Raw genomic sequence first — 21,411 nt, 5'->3', positions numbered from 1 at the left:
CAAAAGTCCACCCCACTGGCTTTGTGACTGAGACCTCAAAAACTTCAGACATAAATAATGTGATGTGTTCATTATCGTCAAGTCAAACTGCAAGAGGTTATATGAGTTGCTTATAAACAGACCTAAAGACTACAATGGAATTTTGTCAGCAACTGAACTAACAAGTCCCTGTTGAAATGAACTGTGGGTAATTATATCAGTGAAGTTAGCACCCCATGCAGACTTTGTGGAAGAAAGCGCAAAAAGTCTACGAGTTCTTGTGTACTGGATGAAATATGGGTTTCAGTTATCTTTCTCCAGAAACACTCACAGCTGCTGTGTGGCTGGAACGGCTATGTAAAAGAGAACAAAGAAACTCAAAAAGAGAACAAAGTAACTCATATTACAACACAGAGAGGCACTTTGACTTGGACGTGTGTGTGTGTGATGTGTCGTTACTTTGCTACATCAGTACCAAGCAAATAGTTGTTTGCTGCTCTGTAAATGTTCAAAATCACATATATTTAACCTTTAATGTTTAATGAATACAGATAAATTAACTGCATCGGTTACAATTTTGCTAATACACGATTGCGCATTGAATAAAAACATTGGGATAAAAAAAACTCTGTGTTATAGAGTAAATTAAACTACTCGACAGTATATACATTTAGTAAAAATGAACTGAGTACTCTGAATTACAATTTTGAATATGGGATTTTTACTTTTAACGCATCGTGTTTTTGTTTTTTTTAATTGTGGCACTGCTACTACTATCTAAGTTCTTGAATTTCCCTCGGGATCAATGAAGTATCTATCCATCCATCCATCCATCCATCCATCTACTGTACGTGTGGCTCAGAGGTCGTTTGAGCAGAGGGGCCCCCTAGTGGACTAACCCGACCCTTGCTTACTGGGGTCTCTTTAGTAGGTATGCCTCTCTTATTTTGAAAAGACATAGTCGGAAGCCATGCTGTGAGCTTCCTACGGCTTGACGCCGCTGAACCGCAGCACATTTTTTGACAGCGGAAATGAGGAGTAGCCACTTTTTTTCGCGTGAAGTTCGTGGCTGAAAGTTCTCTTTCCTCGTTTTTTTTTCCCTGTGGAGGAGCCATCGCGTGCACTCAGAATGAGAGAGAAGACGACGAGCTTTTTAACACACTGCTTTTTCTCTGAAGTCCAGTTTGTGTTTCTGCTCGCCCACGTCGTTTTGAGTTACTTCAGATGCTTCTCAGCACATTTCCGTTATGCGAAGTCCAACTTGTTGGTTAGTCGTCGTGCTGCGGTGGGTGCCCATCCGAGATAACGGAGAACGTGAGTATGTTGTGAGCTGCTGTCAGTTTTCATTATCTTCTCGTCCTAAAGTGCTTTTAACATCACTTAAAATCTGAACTTCACCACACGGGGGGATAATCCTCAAAAGGATCAACCGCAGAAGTAATGTGGACACAGCTTCCGTCCAAAATTACATTTTTTCCCCCCTTCGCTATTAATCGTCGAAAAAAGGGGTCGTGTGAAATTTAAAGGGATCTGCCTCTCTGTGGCTGGTGGTGGTGCCGCCGCACACGTTTTATTTTTATTTTTTTGGGGGGGGTGGGGGGCTAAAAAGTAAAGTTTTCTGTTGAAAATAGAGCTGCTGCTTGCCGTCACCTCAACGAGGATTTTCGACACAAAAGATTCACACACCACGCGCTTTATGTAAGACAGCAACATCTAAAGTGTATGTGATTTTTTTTTTTTTTTTGGTGACATTATTTGGCGCACATCTGTCAGCGGTGGTCTCCATGGTGATGCAACATGAAAAGCTATTGAGTGATTACTTGCAATATGTGCTCATGGGCCAAACATGGAGCCAGACATCAAAATAGGTCAAGCCACCCAGCTGTCCACCGTGTTTCCCGTCAGTAACAACACATTTATGGTGTGTTTTTGAACTTTGGACGTTATTATTCTTTTATTGGCCGAAGTCTGAATCTGAGTGTGCGTGTGCTCAGGTCAGTGGTCATCCCTCATGACTATTGGGCGGTAGAGCAGGAACAAGTGGGAAGCAGCCAACACTTGGTTTCACGATTCAGTGTTGTGTAGTGGTAAATCAAAACAGGTGTGTGTGCATGTGTGTTTTGGATGGGACTCAGTTTTGTTCATGTTTCCTGTGTGTGTTTGTGTGCAGGATGATATTCTTTCTGTTTGATGAGAAACTTTTGAGGCAACATGTGTGCAGTTGTGACAATTCCCAAAAATGTCTGACCAAAATAGTAGTTGAATGGTCGCTAAAAGTTGCAATGGAGGAATTAAAAACCATTGCAGCTGAAGAATTAAGTAAAAAGTACTTAGGTATTTCCAATTTAGGCTACTTTATACTACTTCAGAGGGGAATATTGAACTTTTTACTGTGTTTATTCGTCAGTTTAGTTGCAGGTTAAAATTTGACATACAAAAATATCCAGGTAACAAATAAAGTAAGATGTTTTGTTAAAGCTGAGACTACCCGTACCCAACAGTATAAAGCAGTTTCAGTTAGCTCCACCTCAATCAGCTACAAAACTGAAATGATAAAAAGGTGAATGCACCATCATCAATAACAATAATTAAAGGTACAGAGCACGCATACGTCCACCATGCTCAATTGTTCATTATGCAAATCTGCAAACACAGCCTCTAAGAGTCTGGATATAGTTTCATAACTATTAGACTTATGTTAAAGTATGGTTGAGCGTAGCTGAAGTGCCAGCATCACCTCCCAGTCATCACTTATGACCCACTAGAAGTGTGTAACGGCATCTGCAGACCCTGTGTTTGCCTGCGTCTTTGTCCTTTCCTTCTGACTGTTATGCTGTTTTCAGGACATCTCAGGGCGTCAGCCTTTTGGGTAGCTTGCCCACAGCCAGTAACAGCGTGCAGGGTGTAAGGTCAGACCATAGGCTGAAAATGTAGCAACCAGGTCACTCCGCTATCCCCGTCTCTCTCCTCTGCTGTGTCTGTGGATGTGTAAAGAGCGGCAGGTGTCTGCTTGATGCTCGCTTTGTCTGAATTCGCACAGAATTCAGCAATGTGGAACGTTTTGTTTCCCTGATTCACTACTTTGCTGTCACTAACACCTCTCTCACTTCGCTCTCTGGCTAGCTTGGTCGACTGCCATTGCTCTCTCCGGCCGAGGAGGAGGACAACCTCCAACGCGCAGTTGAAACCCTGTATTCATTCTGTGCAAAGCAATATGCAATTTGTGTACATGCTATCCTTGATTCAGTCCTGCTCCAAACTATAATGCATTGTTTCTTGGGCCATGCCACACCTTTCCACCTAGTTTCATGAAAATCAGGCCGGTAATTTTCCTGTAATCCTGACCTGGCAGAGTAAATTACGGGAAATATATATATATATAATTACACCCCGAAAAGGGCTATTCTGCATCATGAGTGCTTTGACCTTTGATACTTTAAATATATTGTGCTGGTAATACCTCTATACTTTTACTGTGCTTACTTTGGTAACACAGGCAGTTTACAGCAAAGCCCCCTCTTTAGTGCCACATCCGTCGGTTGTTTGGGCTGCTGTCTGCACAGTGCTGTGCTGTTTGTTTGACTGTCAAACCCCTCTTGCATTTATTCTTTATTTATTTGTTCTTATTGTACACATGTGCTGTACGTCGGGATAGGTTTTGGGAGTTTGGAGCAAACTGAGTGATACTGTATGAACCACTGCTATCGTTAAATTGCGTGAACATAACTGAATACATGTAAACTAAATTTCTGTATAACATTTTGTCAGTACATTTGGTGACTCATTGTTGCAGCTCCATATGTGATTAGGTACATTATTTTGAAAAATCAACTGACAAACTGCTTGATAAAATAGTCCGGAGTCCCTGTTTTGTGGCTAATTCAGCAAATCGAATCCCAGACAAATCAGTCTGATATTGCGATAAAGCAGTTCACAAACGTTATTGTGCAACATTACCCTCAGTGTTCTGATTACACCCGGAGATATGAATAGGCCAGCTGCTCCAGTATAAAAACAGTATCTCCAGTGATTGACAAATTGATATTATGCCTTCTCAAAAAAATATATATATGGTAACATTTGTAGGGTATTACCTGTAGTAATCAGACCAGCAGGCAGATGCTGGCATTCTTTGTTGATTACGGCAGTCATGAAGATGTGACAGTTGTTACTCCTAGAGTCACTGAAGCACAAAATGCAGAAAAACATGCTTCTGGGGTGGGGAACAAACACCAGCTAAACCACACATAATATTTTCCAAGGCAGACAGGTTTAACTCTGTCGACCACAGACAAATGCTTGACTACAATTTAAGGTGTCAGCGCAGTTCCAGATCTCTAATTGGCCTCTACGGCCTGTTTATGCTTCCGATGAATTTCCTTTGTGACTTCCTTGGTTTCTGAATTTTGTTGCTGAATTTGCTCAGTGTATTGTGTGCCTGTATAAATGTTTAGATGGGCCCCATGTAGAGCCTTTCGTGAACACAGCGAAACATTTAATGACTACACAACCACACAATATTGGCAAATATCGTCTGTGATTTTCAGGTCTAATGACCATCTGACCAGTAATAATCTGCTTTACATTTTGAGCACTGGAAAATCTTGGACATTCACCAGAGGGGGATGACACTTGTTCAGCATGATCATAACGGGATTTTCTCCAACATGACACGATTACGTGGTTGGGGATTTTATGCACAGCACAATACACAAGACAACACAGTGTTTTCTCGGTAGCTGTCTGAGACATCTTTCCTCAAAAGAAAAGTCTGTGTAAGCTTTGTTCAGTTTGGACATTACTGTTTTCATATTCGCGGTTTCTTTAAGTCATCATGCGCATTTGGCGTACGTATGTGCATAGATGTGTTACAGATGAGAAAGAAGTGAAACAAAAAAACAGTGGACTCTGCAACCTCGGTTATCGGCGGTGAATCAGACAATGTCATGGTTCACATGTCTTTAACTGAGATGTTATCGGACGCCAGCTCCTCTGCTTCCCTTGGGGGGTTCTAAGAAAGACAGGAAAAGAGAAGGAGGAACCGTGGGAGATTAATTTGGAGGCAGACAGGGGTAGGAATGTGCAAAAGAGGAACGATGGAGAAAGACGGAAGACACAAATTAGGGCAGAAAATGGAAGAAAAAGAAAGCTTTTTTCTGGTGTCAGCAGGGACGTAACCCACGTGTTTTCGAGAAGTTTGTGCATGTGTAAACCTAAAAATCTGATTCTTAGCTGTGTTTTCTCATCACAAACAGACAGACACACACACAAAAGGCATACAGTATGGTTAGTTTCATACGTGTGTGTGCACACACTTTTGTGTAAGGGTTTTGGGGGGGACTGACTTGCGTGCCTGCATTTTTTTCTCTCCAGAGCAGCAATAATTAGAGACTGTGTGTGTATTTGCGTGTGTTTACCCCAAAGCTCCACTTTTCTTGTTGTTGGAAAGAATGTTCATTATAGGCCTGATTTAGTTCAGCAGTGTGAGGATGTTGTTAAAATGTATGTGCTTGTTGGCTCTGGAGTTGCAGTACATTCACGTATGTGTGTGTGCGTGTATTCAGTGAGGGTGTAGGTTGGGGTGAAGAGTTTTTCTTTTTAAAACTTTACAAAAGAAACACACCCTGACTGTTTGCTGTGTCCTGTTTTTTTTTTAAGTCATGAGGAGATTTTTTTTTTTTAGCATGGTCATGCATTGAGCTGCAACAATTAGTGTATTAACAGATTACTCAATGAAATTCTGTCAACAAATATTTTAATAAGAGATTAATTGAATCGGTACTTGTTCAATATTCTCTGTGCTCAGCCTCGCGAGTGTGAGGATTTATTGTTTTTCTTTGTCAAATGTGACAGTAAACCAAAGGTAGCTTTAGCTTTTGGACTGTAGGTCGGACAAAACAAGCAAACTGAAGACTGTGATTTCACACTCTGAAGTATTTGAGAAAATAATCAGCAGATTACATGCATGCACATATCAAATAGCTTTTTGTGTGTTCCTCTGTGTGTGCATGTGTGTTTAGCAGAAATGGGAGTCATGTTTAAAGTCAGATTCTTAATGCAATTTGCACCAAGTTTATTCACAGCACAAGCACAGGGATTTGCTATCATTGCAGCCCAAAACAAGATTCTTGGATGATGTCCCTGTGTCATAAAGTGGTATTTTAGAAGTGCAAACACTGAAACTTAACCAGGTCCTCGTGAGTCCCAGTGTGGAAAAGTTTAGAACTCCTGTATAAGCCTTCCAGGAAGTCAGATGCCTGCAGATGATTCACAGAGTCACTCAGAGTGACTGAAGGAGTCAATAAACTCCCCCCCAACACACACACACACTCACAATGTCTCACATCTTGAATACTATCATGCTTTCTCACAAATCTCAATGAATCAGAAACACTTCACTAGTAGGGATGAGTCATTCATAAAGTGCTTGCGGATTTCAGACAGCGATGTCTGTCGTATTATTTCGGGCTGGAACATCTGAGTCTCGAATGTTTGAATTGGCTGAATTCTGCTGATTTGACTCCACTGAGTTGTGAATGATGGATTGCTGTTTGCAGCTTTTCACACACTAAACCTGTGTTTGAGGTTTGAGCAATAAGTCGAGGTCTGCTTTCGGTGGCGATGCACTTGAGAAACACACTTAAACTGTTTAGTTACTCTGTGTATGAGTATTTAATGTTCTGTAATATGTGCTGTCAGTCAGTGTTTATTTTGCCAGGGATCAAAGTGGGTGTGTAAGGAAAAATTGCTGTGCATACATTCAGTTTTTCTTCATTTTAACAGGGCGCACAGTACTTCGCAGGATAATGGGGACACTGCTTTCTTATCAAACAGTTTTTACATTCAGGCTTTTCTAATTGCACTGTCGATCCACTGACTTGTTTTAGAGCCAGCGTATATTTTTAATTAAATTATTGTGTACAGAGCTGAAACGACTTTTCAGTATGTCAATAAGGCATCATTTTAACAGCAACAACAGTTAATAATTTCAAACAAAAGTACTGTAATTCTCTGGTTGTGGGGATGTGCTGCTTTTCTCTTTTCTGTTCTTGTTAAGGAAATACCTTTGGGTTGTGAACTGTTGGTTAAACTGACATACCCATTGAAAGACATCAGCTTTTTCTTTGGGAAACTGTCGTGGAAATTTTTCACTATTTTCTGACGTAGACCAGTGAGATAATCAATGTATGGAGAAAGTAGTCTGTGCACTAATCAGTAATGAAAATAATATTCAGTTGTAGCGTTGACTAAATAACCGGGCTGCCCACAACATTTTTCAAAACTTTTTAACACGTAATTCTGAATATAAATAAATTTTGTCTATGTTGCCTGGGTCGCTCAGCTTTGGATATCCATTTTTTTTTTTTTTCAAAAATGGTCACAGGAGATAATGAGTGGACAGAACACAGAAGAAAAAAGAAAAGGTTGTTTGTGATGGCTGACAGTCACTATTGACCTCATTCTTTTAGTCTCCTCTCCTCACACATCACATCTATCCATGCAGCCAAAGCTAAAACCTAACTCTTTTCATTCTTTGCCTGTCATTATGTCTCTGGGAGCCCTATATTTTAGTATTTCCTTGACATGCCAGGGCCTGTCTTTGCAGGATAATGATAGACTGCAGACTGTGCAGAGATGTTTCGTATTAGTCATTGGTAGGATGCCGGACAGCTGGAAAGATGCTTGTTAGTGAGTGTTTTACTTGGTTATTGTAAATTACTGCACACATAATCATCATATACGCTGTAAACCGCAGATTTGCTTTCCGTTGCAGTATATTGGTAGGGAAAGTAGCCTTCATACTAAAGCATAGAGCGGGTTTCCTTTTGATTATTGTTATTTTTTTAATTCTTATCATAGGTCCAGCCTTTTATTTTCACTCTTTTCCCGACCTGCCTCCCTCTCTCCGTTTCCAGACCACAGGAAATGACCAGAAAGTGGCTGGGCTTTAATTCTGTGCTTCTTAAGAATAGCAGCATTGTGTTGTGTTGGAGCCTGCATTGTTGTGGGAATGCAGCACTGGGCTAGAGAATACTCTTAACCTAAACAGAAACCCTGTGCACCCAGTAGTATTTTGCCTACACATGAGAACAACAAAGGGCACATGCAACACAAAAGATACATTTTCACCAGTTCACAGCTGTTACTGCCACTTGTTTTCTTTCATCAAAAGATGCAGTTTGTTCTTGCCCCATAGCTTTGTCTGTCTGCTCCATATGTTTTGACTTTCTTTCACATAAGGTGTAACACAAAACGCACCCAGAAGAAACATTTTATGCTTTACTGGTGGTTTATTTTTGTAATAAGCTTTACATGTAGCTACAGGCTCCCCCTCTCCTGTCCTGCCCCAAATCAGCTGATACTTTCCTCGGGCTATGGGAAACTAAGTCCGAGGTTATCTCATGTTTCAGCGCTACTTCCTTTTTTACAACTTGTTCTTAAATTATGTAAGCTGTGCGCGTCTCGCTTTCTGCTCTGCTCATTATCAAAGCTCTTTCACATCTCGCTTCGCACAAAGAGGAACATTCAGGCAATCCCCATCCCTGCAGATGTTTTTTCATGTTGGTCTCTTCTTTTATGTAGCTGATCAATCAGCACTTGTAGATGCATGTTGCTGTTGTGTGGTTATGGCAGTTTTGCTTGATACATCGCAGCTTGTTGGACTCAAGTATAAAATATAAAATGAAAGGGGATGAAAAGCACAGTGTCAGTTTGTGTTAACTGCTGTGTTGGCTAATGGTGGATCGGGCTGTTTGGCCTGTCACAACAATATTGAATGGTAAATGTTTTGGTGACTTTTCTGTCCTGATAATGGACTTGCATAACTGTTGCTTGTGGATTTTTACTCATGGATGTTCCCCTTGCATTTGGCTAACATTTTGCTCATGTAAACAAAGAAGGGAATGGAGCTCTATAAATTTAACACAGTCATGATTTTGGCCTCCACCTCCAAATTTCACTTGATTCTATGTGAGTCTTGATTTTGGTGCTCTGTCTGCATTAGTGTAAGTACAGTGTAAGGCAAAGTCAGTGCAATAAAATGATTTTTGTTACAAAAGATTCATAAAAAAACACTGTAATTTCGTGTTTCTTTTTTCATGTAAAAATCTGTAAATGTGTATTGAATATTTCACTCAAACCAAAATAGGTTTAGCTCCATCCTAACTTTCTGACACTTTGATAGACCTAATGATTAATCATGAAAATAAACAGTAAGTGGATTAACGATGAAAATAGTAATTAGTTGCAGCTCTGCTTTGCACAGAGCCAGACTAGCTTCTTCCTCCTGTTTTCAGTTTTAGGCTAAATTAAGCTGACTGCCTGCTGGCTCCATTAATGTTTAGTTACTGTAAAGATATGAGAGTGGTTGTCAGTTAACAAGGTATGCACCAAAACTTTTAAATGCTAATGCTAAAAGAGACTTTCACTGCACATTGTACTGTGTATGATTGTGTGTGTGACTTAAATACCAGTCCACTGTTGAGAGGTGAGATTGTCGGGAGCTCATATTAAGACTTGCTCATTGCTCATCTAGAGACGGCAGCATGTAGCATGTGCTGTTTTAGCAGGGCTGCACATCTTGCTGGAGTCTTGCCAGTTTTGCAGAGTAGAGTTTGTACTCTGTTCTACTTTTGTCATCATTGGTTATTCTGAAATATCTCCAGACTGTTGACATTGCTCCTCCTCTGCCTCAGATTAACCGACAAAAGTTAATGTCCCGTTGCCGTAAAGTACTATAAGGTGTGGAGTGTTTGTTGGAGTACATTCAAGATTATGGGTGTACAATGGTAGTATTGGACCAAGTCTGTACGTATTTAGGTATGTAGGTGTCACTGCTATGTATTATTTCCAGAAATATTTCAATATTAAAAATATTTATTTTTACAGCAACCGTCTCCTTGTTCTGCAAAAGCTGACCCATGTCTTCTTGACATTTCCTTATTTTATCGAGATAATTATAGAGTTATCTCAAATTAAAAGTATTTTCATCTTTCAACACAGTTCTGTTACAGTCACAATAGTAAGTATTTTGATATCTCGTAGTACTCTTTCCATCCCTCACCTCAGAGTGCATTTTGGTGAGTGTGCATGCATGTGTGTTCAGTGCTCTGCTCGCTGCTTGCCAGGGCAGGGCTGGGCTTCCTGTTGCTGTGATTGCTGCCCAGGCAGAACACAGCAAAGATCCTTTGGTCTCTGTTCCTCTTTGGCTTTGCCACCTGGACCATTACCCACAAACCTGGCGCCATCTCCTCCCCTCTTGCCTTTCTTCTGCTCTGTTTTTCCTCACTTCCTGCCTGCCTTCTCATTATCCCCTCATTCTCTCCTCATCTTCCCTTTCTTTTTCATTCTCTGTCCTTCTCTTCTTTTTAATACCCCCCCCCCCCCAAACACACACACACACACACACCCACCCACCCACCCACCCCACTCCTCTACTCACACACTCACTTAACTCTCACCCTGCTTTGTAAATGTATTCCTAGCCCTGTGATTCATTCAGTGATTCAGAGAATGATAATTCAAAGGTGGTAACAAAATCTGTTTTTCATCCCAGACCTTGTGATGCACATGTTTGCCGCTCTTTTTAATTTATTTATTTTTTCCACTCCAGTTTTTCCCGTAAAAACTGGAGTGTTTGATGTCTCAGAAAGCCTTGATGCCATGCAGACTAATTGAGTTGTAAGCACTAGATTGGATCCGGCTGATCTTGGTAATAAGGCCAGGGCTATATAAAGGTCAGATGGATGTGGTTTGCTGTAAATTGCATTTTACATAATGACTATGATGATTAGGAGCACATCCTATTTCTGTAGTAATGAACAACCCAACAGCACATGGAGGTGTACATGTGCACACATTCTGAGGCGAGTTGCTCATAGACACATCTGTCTTCATATATGTATGTGTGAGAGTGTGTGTGGGAAAATAAAAAACATGTTTAGGTATGACTGACTGTGTTCACATGGAGGTCGGCTGTGATGTCATCCTTGAAGGTTTTGGTTTGCATGAGGCTTAAAGCTGTATGTACTGTTCACTGGTGTTCAGTTCAATTGAAAATCCAAACAGCACAGGGGTGGAGCTGTAGGATAGTAGTAGGGCTGCAACTAATAATTATTTCAAATGTTGATTAATCTGACAGTGATTTTCTTGCATAATTGTTTGGTCTATGAACATGAGAAGATGTGGGGGAAATGCCCATCCCTGTTGACTCAAGCCCAAGGTGATGTTTTCATGTTTTTTTTAGTTTGTTTGTTTTGTTTAACTAACAGTGTTAAAATCTCAAAGTTTACTAGAATTTTTTTTTTTTTTTTTTGTGATTTGTTTTATTGTCAAGATGGTAAGATTTTTCAAAAACCTAACAAAATGCTAACAAAATGCTTCTAAAATAATGTTCTTACCATAACTTTCAAAACATAACTATCTGGTAAATTACTGAAGAGACTGGTGGTCTTTTCCATTGACTTCCACCCAGTCTCAGTCAACAGTTACCACCAGTGGCCATTAACAGTACTGCATGTTCAGCCACATTTACACCGACGTTAGTATGCAGCCATGACAGTTCCCGCCTGCTATAAATGCATGATCTGAAAGCTCAGAGACCTTCTTTGTGTGTGTGCCCATTGCATCAAACAAGAGCTGCTCCAAACTGGGGGCAACCAGGAGCACACAGTGGTGTGTGAGAGCCGATGCCAAGCTCTTGAGATATAAATAGGACCTCCCTGCAGCAGGGCTTCCACCAGCAGCACTGATAATTCTCCGGGTGTTGTATAAGCCCTCATCTTTGTACATTTGTCCTGAGTTTTATTCAAACTTGTGTTGTGTTAAACATCAACTGAGTGAGCTGATATGAGTCATGAGGTTACTCATGCTGACAAGATTAATTCACGTGTGTCTTTCACACATCCTGTTTCCCTTCCTGCTTGATTAAAATCAGCTTCTGGCTGCCTCCAGTAAAAAAAACAAAAAGTTAGTTTAGTTCCACTTCTGTGTGTCAGGAGCAACTTTGTTATGAGGGAAGGTAAGAGATGTGCTACCCATTTATGCTGTCTTTTATCCTGATTTTATCTTGGACTGATTTGGGCTTTTTAATCTTTAAAATTAGTTTTTTAAATAATTCAGATGACAGTCGCGATTGAGTTGCAGAGTGGACAACCTCGCTACCATTCATATGTGGGCAATTATTTTTTATCTTTGATTTATCTGCTGATTAATTGCTTGAATAATCCTTTGTGTTAATTGTATTCCTGTCACAGGCTCCATCTTCAAATTGTTAGTTTTGTCCGACCGACGTGAAGATAGCCGATTTTGCAATTAAAGTACACACATTTAAGAATGTTTGGAATTTTTACTTGAAAAATTACTTTTGAATTACTTGACTGTCAAAATATTTGCTGATTATTTTGCCAACTAATCCCTTAATGGACTAATTTGTATTCTAATTTGTCAGACCTCATGTCAGAGGTTCAGATGAGGAGACTGTTGTGTATTTCTTTAAATGTCAGTCAGAAGCTGCTTTCCAGGTCAACTGCTTTTTTTCTTGCACCTGTTTGACTCATGCATCTGACCAGTGAAGGCAAATGACATTGAAGTGTCACAGATGTCACTGTCTGTTCTCTGTTTGAAACAACAGGGACTGAGCTGTAGGCTCTGTAGTCTGACGGCCATAGGTGGTGCTTACAGTCTCATTTGTTTGGTTAAACTTTATATTTTTTTCTTGCCAGCAAACCTGCAACTGATGCTGCTTGTTCGCTCAGGCTGCTTGTGGTGTTGATGCTGCAGGAAAAGCTGCGCCAGATTTCTGTGAAACAGATGAGAGGGAAGAAGAAAGCAATCTGTGTATGTGCGCGTGTGTGTGTGCGTGTGTGTGTGTTTCACAGTGAAGAATGTAGGCATTGATAAAGAGGAGGAGGAGGGACTGATGAGTAAGGTGAGGAAGACAGGAAGGAGGGAATGCAGGGACTTTGTCTCTATTGTCCCAGATTCTTCTGTCATCCCCTGCTGAAAACTGTCTAGCAAAACAATAATATGATAACAGAGCACTAAGTTGAGGTTGAGGAGACCCAAAACTGCATTGGCCTTTTATGTTTTCCCTCAAAAGTTGACCGTTGCCCTCTTAGGCCCTCAGTCAAGGTGAAAGTAAAGGAAGCATGAATCCAAACACATCTGGAGATCCTCATACTGGAGGACACAGATGATCAAAAGAAAGGGAAAACCATGGGAACGGAGATGGCCAAGCCCCCAGAGGAATACGGCGGGAGGAAGTGTGTGTGTGTGTGTGTGTGTGTGTATATGTGCATGTGCGTGCGTGCGTGTGTGTGTGTGTATGTTCTGTAGTGAGTCAGTGCTGAGTCATCGCTGGGCTGGCCAGGCAGATAGAAACAGACTTCTGGGGGGGCCAGTTAGAGGGGCACAAGAGGGCATGCACTGAGCATGCTCTGAAAAGTACAGGAAGGGAATTAGTTGTTGTGACAGGACACATCCAGGAACTTTAGTGACGCAATATGTCATGTTGCCAAGTTTTCACTCCCTTATTGACGTACGTGTCCCCTGGTAAGTTTGGCGATACTAATGAAGAATCTGCAGGCTTGGAGCGTGCCACGATCTCAAGAATTCACAACTTTACATCGTTTAGGACATGGAGAGGGAGGGAGATGTTAGCTGAGAGATAACGAGACATGTTGCTCCATGTTTGGCTCCACCACAACGACCCCCCCCCCCCCCACACACACACACACACACACACACACATACACACACACACACACATACACACACACACACACACACTTTTTTGTGGTTTTCTGTGATCTGTTGGACCACAGTCTTTAACTCCCCCCACACCAACGCGCACACACGCATACTTCCTGTATTAAGAATAGGTCCTTCTCTGCTGCACGGGAGGAAGATGGTATGTACTGTAGGCACATATTGTACGATAAACACTTATTAATACTACTGATGTTTTACTATTAGCTGCATTTGGTGTATGATGCATGTGAAATACTCTGCCTGTTTTCTCTGCTATTGTTGAGAAAGTCAACTGTCTTGTGCATCAAATATAATTGCAAATTCATGTCATGGTCCAGCTTATAATCAGACATCTAGAGAAAACCTTTTGATGAAACTTAATTTCTGTATATATGAAATTTACTGTTTTTGCTTCATCACACTAGTGTGAAGATATAGGAACTCCATGGGTTCTCTGCATAAACCAAGAAGCTCCACTCTTGCATCTGCTCAGGCCTGTTGTGGATCTATTAAAATGTGTCTTTCCTCTTACTTATCCTCTGTAACTGTGCGTAGAGCATAGTCTGGCTCAGCAGTGAGAGCACTCAAAGATCAAGGACAGGGTAGGGCACTCATTGAATACTTCAAGCTGCATTGTGTTTCCTCTTTTACTGTGGAAGTATGTGGTTAATTCTTAAATCACTGCCTCAGTCCTTTCTAATTGCAAAAGTTAGCATTCAGTCAGCCATGGCAGACAAATAAAAGCATATGCACTGGAGAAGAAAAGGATTGTTGAAAGCTGTTAACTTCTTTCTGCAAAGAACAATGACAGCAAAGTGTTGCATTGACAGAACTGTTCGTGATGTATTTATGTGGCCAGTGTGGAAATTGGTATGTAAGGAAAATCTGCCCAGTAAATCCCAGAAATGTCACAGTAGCCAAGGGGTTTAAGATGTTCACTATATAATAGCAACATTCGTGCTTTTGAGAGGAACAGTTACTCCCTTCATTGGTCAGAAATTTAGAGGGTTTTTTTTAGGGGTAAACAAGCATGTTGGATGCTTCATGATCTGACCCTGACCCAGATCCACCTGACAACATTCAATGCACAGACACCACTGTGATTCCAGGATTTGGTTATTTTCACATGCCTAAGCAAACCAGTGTAGGTGTTCAAATGATCACTCTTAAACCATTTTATGAGCTTTATTATCAATGTTTGTGCTCTTTTGGCAGAGATTAGAAGACAAATTGAGAGAGAGAAATTGGAGTGTAGAGTCTTGAATTTCCCGCTGGATCAATAAAGTATCTATCTATCTATCTATCTATCTATCTTTCTGTCTATCTATCTGTGTATCTATCTAAGCAATTGCAGTCCATGTAATAACAGTCACATAATGAAGACCTCATCTTGAAAAAGAGCAAAAAAAAAAAAAAAAAAAAAAAGCAGAAGGAACATTGAAAAAGGTCACATGTAAACACACAGATGGTCAAGCAGGCAGTGTGGTTGATTGAGAAATTTTCTAACCATACTTCCTCAGTCAGGACCTCATTCAGTATCTGTCCAGTTTATTGCTGTTTTCATTCACTGCAAACGCTGTGACTGATTTAGTCATTTTTATTGACGCCACTCCACTCTCCTCATTTTCTTCACATTATTCACCTTGACAGCAGGATATGATTTCCTAAAGTTTTCTTTAAATATATGCACTTAAGAGTGTTTTTTTTTCTCTTGATTGAATTGACTGTTTTTCTATGAATCTAATGCTCCTTTGTCCTTTGGGTGAACTGTGGCCATCGTTATCTATTAAGATACTCAATGAATGGTTGACTGCCAGAGATTCTTTGCAGTCCCGTGTAATCCAATTTGGACTGCTTAAGATTGAGTACAGATAAATTCAGACTTTTGACTGTCCTTCCTCATTTTTTTAACTGCTTCAGAGTTTGAAGTAGTTCAAAGAAATGCTGTGACTGTTTTAGTTCCATCTTTAGCGCTCCAGTTCTTGCACAACAGTGCACATGATCTTGATTTGCTTCTAATTACATTTCCATATTTCTCTTTTGTTTGTCCCTCAATCATCTTTTCCCTTTTTCTGTTCTAAACTGTCCATTCCTCCGCTCTTGCCTCCATATCGATCCCTGTACCCCCACCTTGTCTCCAACCATTGATTTTTCTTTTTCTGTCTTTTTTCAACTTTCTTTGTTTCACAGCAGTGATTCTCAGCCGGCCTGGTTACTGCAATGAATGGTAACACTATACATCCATCCAACACCACCACAACAGCAGGAGGAGGCCCAGGCGTGGCAGCAACCCCGAGAGGCTGGAGGGAATTCTGCGAGTTGCATGCCATTGCCACAGCCCGGCAGCTGGCTGGACAGTATCGGAGCTTTGCCAGAGAGTGGCCACAACATGACGTTCTTCCACCAGAGACCTTTTCCAAGCAGTTCACCGACCTCTTCCAGCAACACTTCTGCTGCGAGGTCGACAAAGATGGCACATCGGTCAACCAGAACATGTGCTCTACCACTGTCAGTAGTGCCTCCTCTGCTACTCCGGTGGCCCCTCCACTTCCATCACAGACCGTGATGAGTCGATTGCGGATCACATCTTTGTCTGAGGTGCAGGACTATCGGGAGCCGGGAAGGCCAAGCGGAGGAGCTGCTCGTTTTACTGTGGCGTCGCCTAAAGTGGAGCCTGTAGTGGTGACTCGTGAACAGGAGCAGCCACTGCGTTGTGCTTCAGGAAACCCGGTGGTTCCCAGGGGGTCATCTCGTAGTATTGGCAGCGGGTCACTGCCTATTCGTAGCCGGAGCAACGAAGAGGTCTCCGGCAATGATCGTCGCCACGTATCTGAACGGTACTCTTCAGACTCCTTAGCCTCCAGCCCTGACCATGCAGATGTCACACATTTCCCCGTCAGTAAAATCCAGCAGACCGTGAGACTGCTCTTAAAGAAACAGCCCCACCCAAGCTCCCCCTCATCCCAGGACCTGTCTCCTAGCACCCCCAGCCCCACCACCACCAACAATCTCCTAAATAATGGTGATAGAGTGGGAGTGGTTTCCTCCATGAATGAGGATTTGTCATCCTCCTCTTCATCCTCCCACTCTTCCTCTTGCCTGAACTCTGAAGCCACACCCCCAGCCTCTTCACGTGTGGCTGAGTTAGCCTCTCAACTCCTGGGTCGTTTACGCAGTGGATGGTTACGCAGTGGAAGCATGAGGCAGAGAAGGTCGGAGGTGAGCGGCTGCTGTAAAGAGGGCCAACTGAGGTACTTGCTGGTGGATGACACTATCTCGGATACACAGCCACACTGGCAACGCTGCCGCCTGCTGGTCAGGAGGATCAGGGATGCTCGAGGAGGAGGAGGAGGAGGAAGGGAGAGGTACCAGTTGGAGCTCTATGATCCTCCAAAGGTAGAAACATTTGCTCATGTTTACATTTATACACACATATTTTACATAAACCAAGCAACTGTTGGACATATGTGCACATAGTGGGTCTAGTTGTGGCATTATAGGTCATATCACTACACTCTAAAATATACACTACAATCCACACATTCATTGCATTGGATCTCCATAGTCCCATCTTTACTGAGAAACAAAATGTGATAACTTCACAGTGTCTTAAAAGTGCAATAAGAGTGACTTGGGGAAAAAGTTAAGAGTTTGCCAGGTTGTAACGCAGTTCAGTGATGGCTGAAATATATGTTGCATACATGCAAATGTTCTCAAATAAGTTAGAACCATATTTAATGTCTGTCTTCAAGTTTAATCTTAGTAAATGCTATGCAAACTGTACTTGCTGCATTGGTTTTAGCCTTCAGGTAAACAGGAGGCAGTAGCTAATTGCTTACAAATCTAGTTTTTTGATTTGTAAGCAGTTGACATTGTGAACTACGGTACATTTCATCAAACATACTGACTTCACAGACTAAAGTAATCGTCCAGCAAAATATGTTGTTTATGTCTCTTTCTTAGTCATTTTTTTTTAAACTTTGGACAGAGCTGGGCTTGCTGTTTCTCCCTACTGCCTCTCTTTATGCTTTGCTATACTAATCACATTGTGACTCCAGCTATATAATTAATGCACAGCCATGAGAGTGGTGTCTTCTCATCTAACACTCAACTACAAAGTGCACGCAGTTTTCATTTGCAGTGTGTCCAGAGGTGCAACAAGGATTTCAGTTTAAGCCAGAAGTGGCTGCAGTATTTTTTTTTTTGTAAAGATAAAGACAGGCTTTTATTAGTCCCACAGTGGGGAAATTGTCATTGTCACAGCAGCACAAGGACAGCAAAATAAAGGTCCTGATGGGTCGAGTAAAAATATACAAAGTAAAAAAAATACAGGGACATTTGCACCTTTTTAAAAGAAATCATAGACACTTACAGTATTTTGTGATTTTTAAATTATTACCAGTAGAAAGTTACTGTATTGCACTAGGAGATGGGGAAATTATTGCACAATGATTTATTAAAAGTTTTGCAATATTGAGATTAAGGACATGATCAAAGTTAGTCTTTATAGAGCCACATAATCGCATTTTAATTTATTCAGTGCTAATATATTTGTGAAGCAAATATGAAACATGCAACATTCAGTGATTTTTATCTTAGCATTGACATTTATTTTAGCTGTAACAAACAGATGTTCTACGTCACTGCATAGGCATGCATATTCTGCAGCTGACACTTTCTGCCTTACAGTTGTTGTTGGTACAGCAGTTGACTTTTCCGCCTGAGTCACAGGCTTGTGTGTCTGCAGTTTTTGCAAATGTATGTTGAGCTTCTTCTCAGTCCTCTGCAGGGCACTGAAACATTAAACATCTGCCGGGTTTCTCATCTGGTGTAAGACAGATAATTCTGTAGATCTGTATGTATTTATGAATAAGATGGAAAAGCCACAGAAGTCTTTAAGACGTTGCTTCATGTCAGTTTGCCAGGCTGAGCTTCAAATGTGTGTATTAAGACAGGCACAAAGTCATTTCCTGTTTCCAGCCTTTTTAGTTACAGGGGTTTCCCCCTTTCTTCTTCAGATCACCTCTTTTCTGTTTGTTTTGTTTTCATAAATGATGTTTTTCTGCATCTGAGAAGCTCCTTTAGGCACACAATTTCTCACATGACAAAAAAAGACCAAAGCTGTGATGACATTTAGCTTTGCCTCAGTATCGTATTGATGGTTTTCATCACGTCTTTGCCTCCAGTGATTGATGTTTTTTTTCTTTTACAGAGTGTGCTATAATGTTGAGCAGGCTTTGGTTTTAACAGAGCTGAAAGAGCTTCAGGATGATATTACTGGTCTAGTCAGAGCTTACACTTAGAAAAACTGATCGAGTCTGTTCTTGCTTAGTGTGCTGAGTAGCAGTGCCACTGTTAAAACTTCATCATTTGAAGAAATGGAGTCACTGTTCATGTGATAAATTTAATCTGTCTGTGCCTCAGAGATTATTGTCACAAATTTACATTACATGTATCACATTTTGATGTATTCATGTCGCATGACCTTTGTCCAGTGAGCCGTTTTGGTGCTCAGCTACCTCCAAGAATCTGCAAACATTCGTGTGTTTTTTCATTCTTTGGTTAGTTGATATGCTGCCAACACTGTGTCTTGTTTGTTTGGGGTTTGCTTTAGCAAGTCACAACTTTTCTATTTATTACTTCATGATTTATTAATACATCAACTCAACAATGAGATACTATGAAAGTGCCACATTATGGATATTTGTTTGAATAACTTGCATTTTTAAGTAGGGGATAAAAAAGATCAACTAGCCTTCCCCTGACCTTACTTGACAGCTCATCACAGCACAGCAGGATATCTTTTTTTTTTCTAATCTGTCTGCCCAGGTCCCCACATGAGACCTCATGGCATAAAACCCTGCAATATTTTCAGATGGGGCCAGTCGGAAGGCTGCATGTGCTTGCACACCCAGTCCCCCAAGATCCCCAAACCAGTAATCAGAGCGGCTAAGCTGACTGCTGTCCTAGCCACCACCATCCATAATGTCCCTGGAAGAGTTCAGTCTCTTCAGGGTGTGTGCAGGCGTGCGTTCTGGCACAAACGGAGGTCAATGAAAAAGATATTGCATGCATGTGTGCGTGCGTGCTTGTAGTGTTTTATATTTAGCAGCCTTAAACTAGCCAGCTGCAGCCCTAACCATGTGTAAGGTTATTCAGTCGACCCAGGGCTGTGTGTGTGTGTGTGTGTGTGTGTGTGTATATATACACTGTATATCAGAATGGAAAAGCATTGGCACGATTCTCCTGGCTGATTGCAGTACTACCCCCACTCTCCCTCTCTGTCTCTCTGTCTCTGTCTCTCCCTCTCTCTTTCTCTCTCTCTCTCTCTCCCTGTAATTTTGGCAGGGCAGACACTTAAGGCCTTGAGAATGGCCTTAAAAGGAATGAGAACTGTGGACTTGCATGCACACATTTTAACGTACACAAGAAAAAGTATATGGATTCACACCCTAAAAAAAGTCATTCAAACACACACACACACACACTTGTAGCATATTAGGGTTGCTGTGTTATATATTGTGTTGGTACAGGTTCTTTTTTTGTGAATGTGAATTGGGGTTTCACACATCTGTGGCCTCTTTTAGTGATGCTGTATGTGTGTGTGGGTATGCACGCCTACATGCTGCATACATAGATTGGTTGCATAGAAGATAATTCACAGCTAGCATTAATTTTTATGAAGACCTTTGTGTGTGTGTGTGTGTGTGTGTGTGAGTGAGTGAGTGTCTTTTTGCGTGAGAGTTGCCTTTATGTGTGAGAAACAGCAGTAATATCAGTGAGCTGATTTAGCACAAGAGAGGAAGCTGCATGGGAACTGATAATGTATTTGCGTGAGAAAGCTCTCGTCAAGGCAAAGGGCTTCTGTCAGGGCAAAATTTGAAACAACTTTTTGATGTAGTGCTAATGTTGGCGTAAATGCAGCTTTAACCTGCTGAATTCATAAAATTTCGGGGTGAAAACTTTCTTTAAGAATGAACCAAGCAACATCTTTGCCAGAACAACAGTGAAAATACATTGTTTTGTCCAGGAGTTTATTCTGTGTATTTTGGTTTGCTAATTTACTATAAAAATGCAAGAGAAATACCTAGAGTACTGGCAGACGACTGCAGAGATATTACAATTGTTATTTGAGCTGAGAACACGTATTGTAAGGCAAAATCAAACTTTGTAATGGACTAGAGCTTCACTTATGAGGAAACCTTCTCTTTAATGCTCTCATATTAACTCTCAGTAATACTATACAGACACTTGTGATAGTTAAACACTTTTTGTGTGCACCAAAACAGTTAGTTGATTATGTAAAAAGACATCCTAATAGTTTTTTTTTTCTTTTTTACAGAGTGGATGCACATTTATGCTTTAATATGACAATCCTATGACAGTCCACTTGCTTTTCATACATGCTTCTCAGACTGACAGTTATATAAGCAGAATGTAGGTCTGCATTTTGTTATGTTTGTTCTGTTTTGCAAAGGGAATGACAAAATAGCCGATCTACAGAGATGTGACACTCGTTTTATTGGAGAAGTGAATCTTGTCCTGTCAGCTGAAACAAGCAGATGTCTGCATTGTGTCCACAATGTGGAGACTTTATCTAGTCTCATTCTGAAGTATGTGGATGAGGACAAAGTGAGCCCTAAACAATTAGCATTCCTGTCCTGGTGTTATGTGATTTTAGAC

The 21,411-nt window shown here is 41.0% G+C and overlaps 1 protein-coding gene across 5 annotated transcripts in view; it reads left to right on the top strand.

The window, feature by feature from the left end:
• Positions 1 to 972: 972 nt before the first annotated feature.
• sh2b3 (SH2B adaptor protein 3) overlaps positions 973 to 21,411 on the top strand; it is a 50,938-nt gene continuing 30,499 nt past the window's right edge. Inside the window, exons 1-2 of one of the 5 annotated variants that reach the window (XM_046387822.1) lie at positions 973 to 1,293; positions 15,922 to 17,124. In XM_046387822.1, the coding sequence (XP_046243778.1) occupies positions 15,949 to 17,124 (1,176 nt within the window). In that variant the 5' untranslated portion in view covers positions 973 to 1,293; positions 15,922 to 15,948. The other 4 variants (XM_046387821.1, XM_046387824.1, XM_046387823.1 and 1 more) reach the window with 4 other exon arrangements.

This window comes from Scatophagus argus, chromosome 4, assembly GCF_020382885.2.
Source record: "Scatophagus argus isolate fScaArg1 chromosome 4, fScaArg1.pri, whole genome shotgun sequence".
Classification (NCBI taxonomy): Eukaryota; Metazoa; Chordata; class Actinopteri; family Scatophagidae; genus Scatophagus; species Scatophagus argus.
The sequence above is the reverse complement of the archived record's forward strand: the minus strand, read 5'-3'. Positions and strand labels throughout refer to the sequence as shown.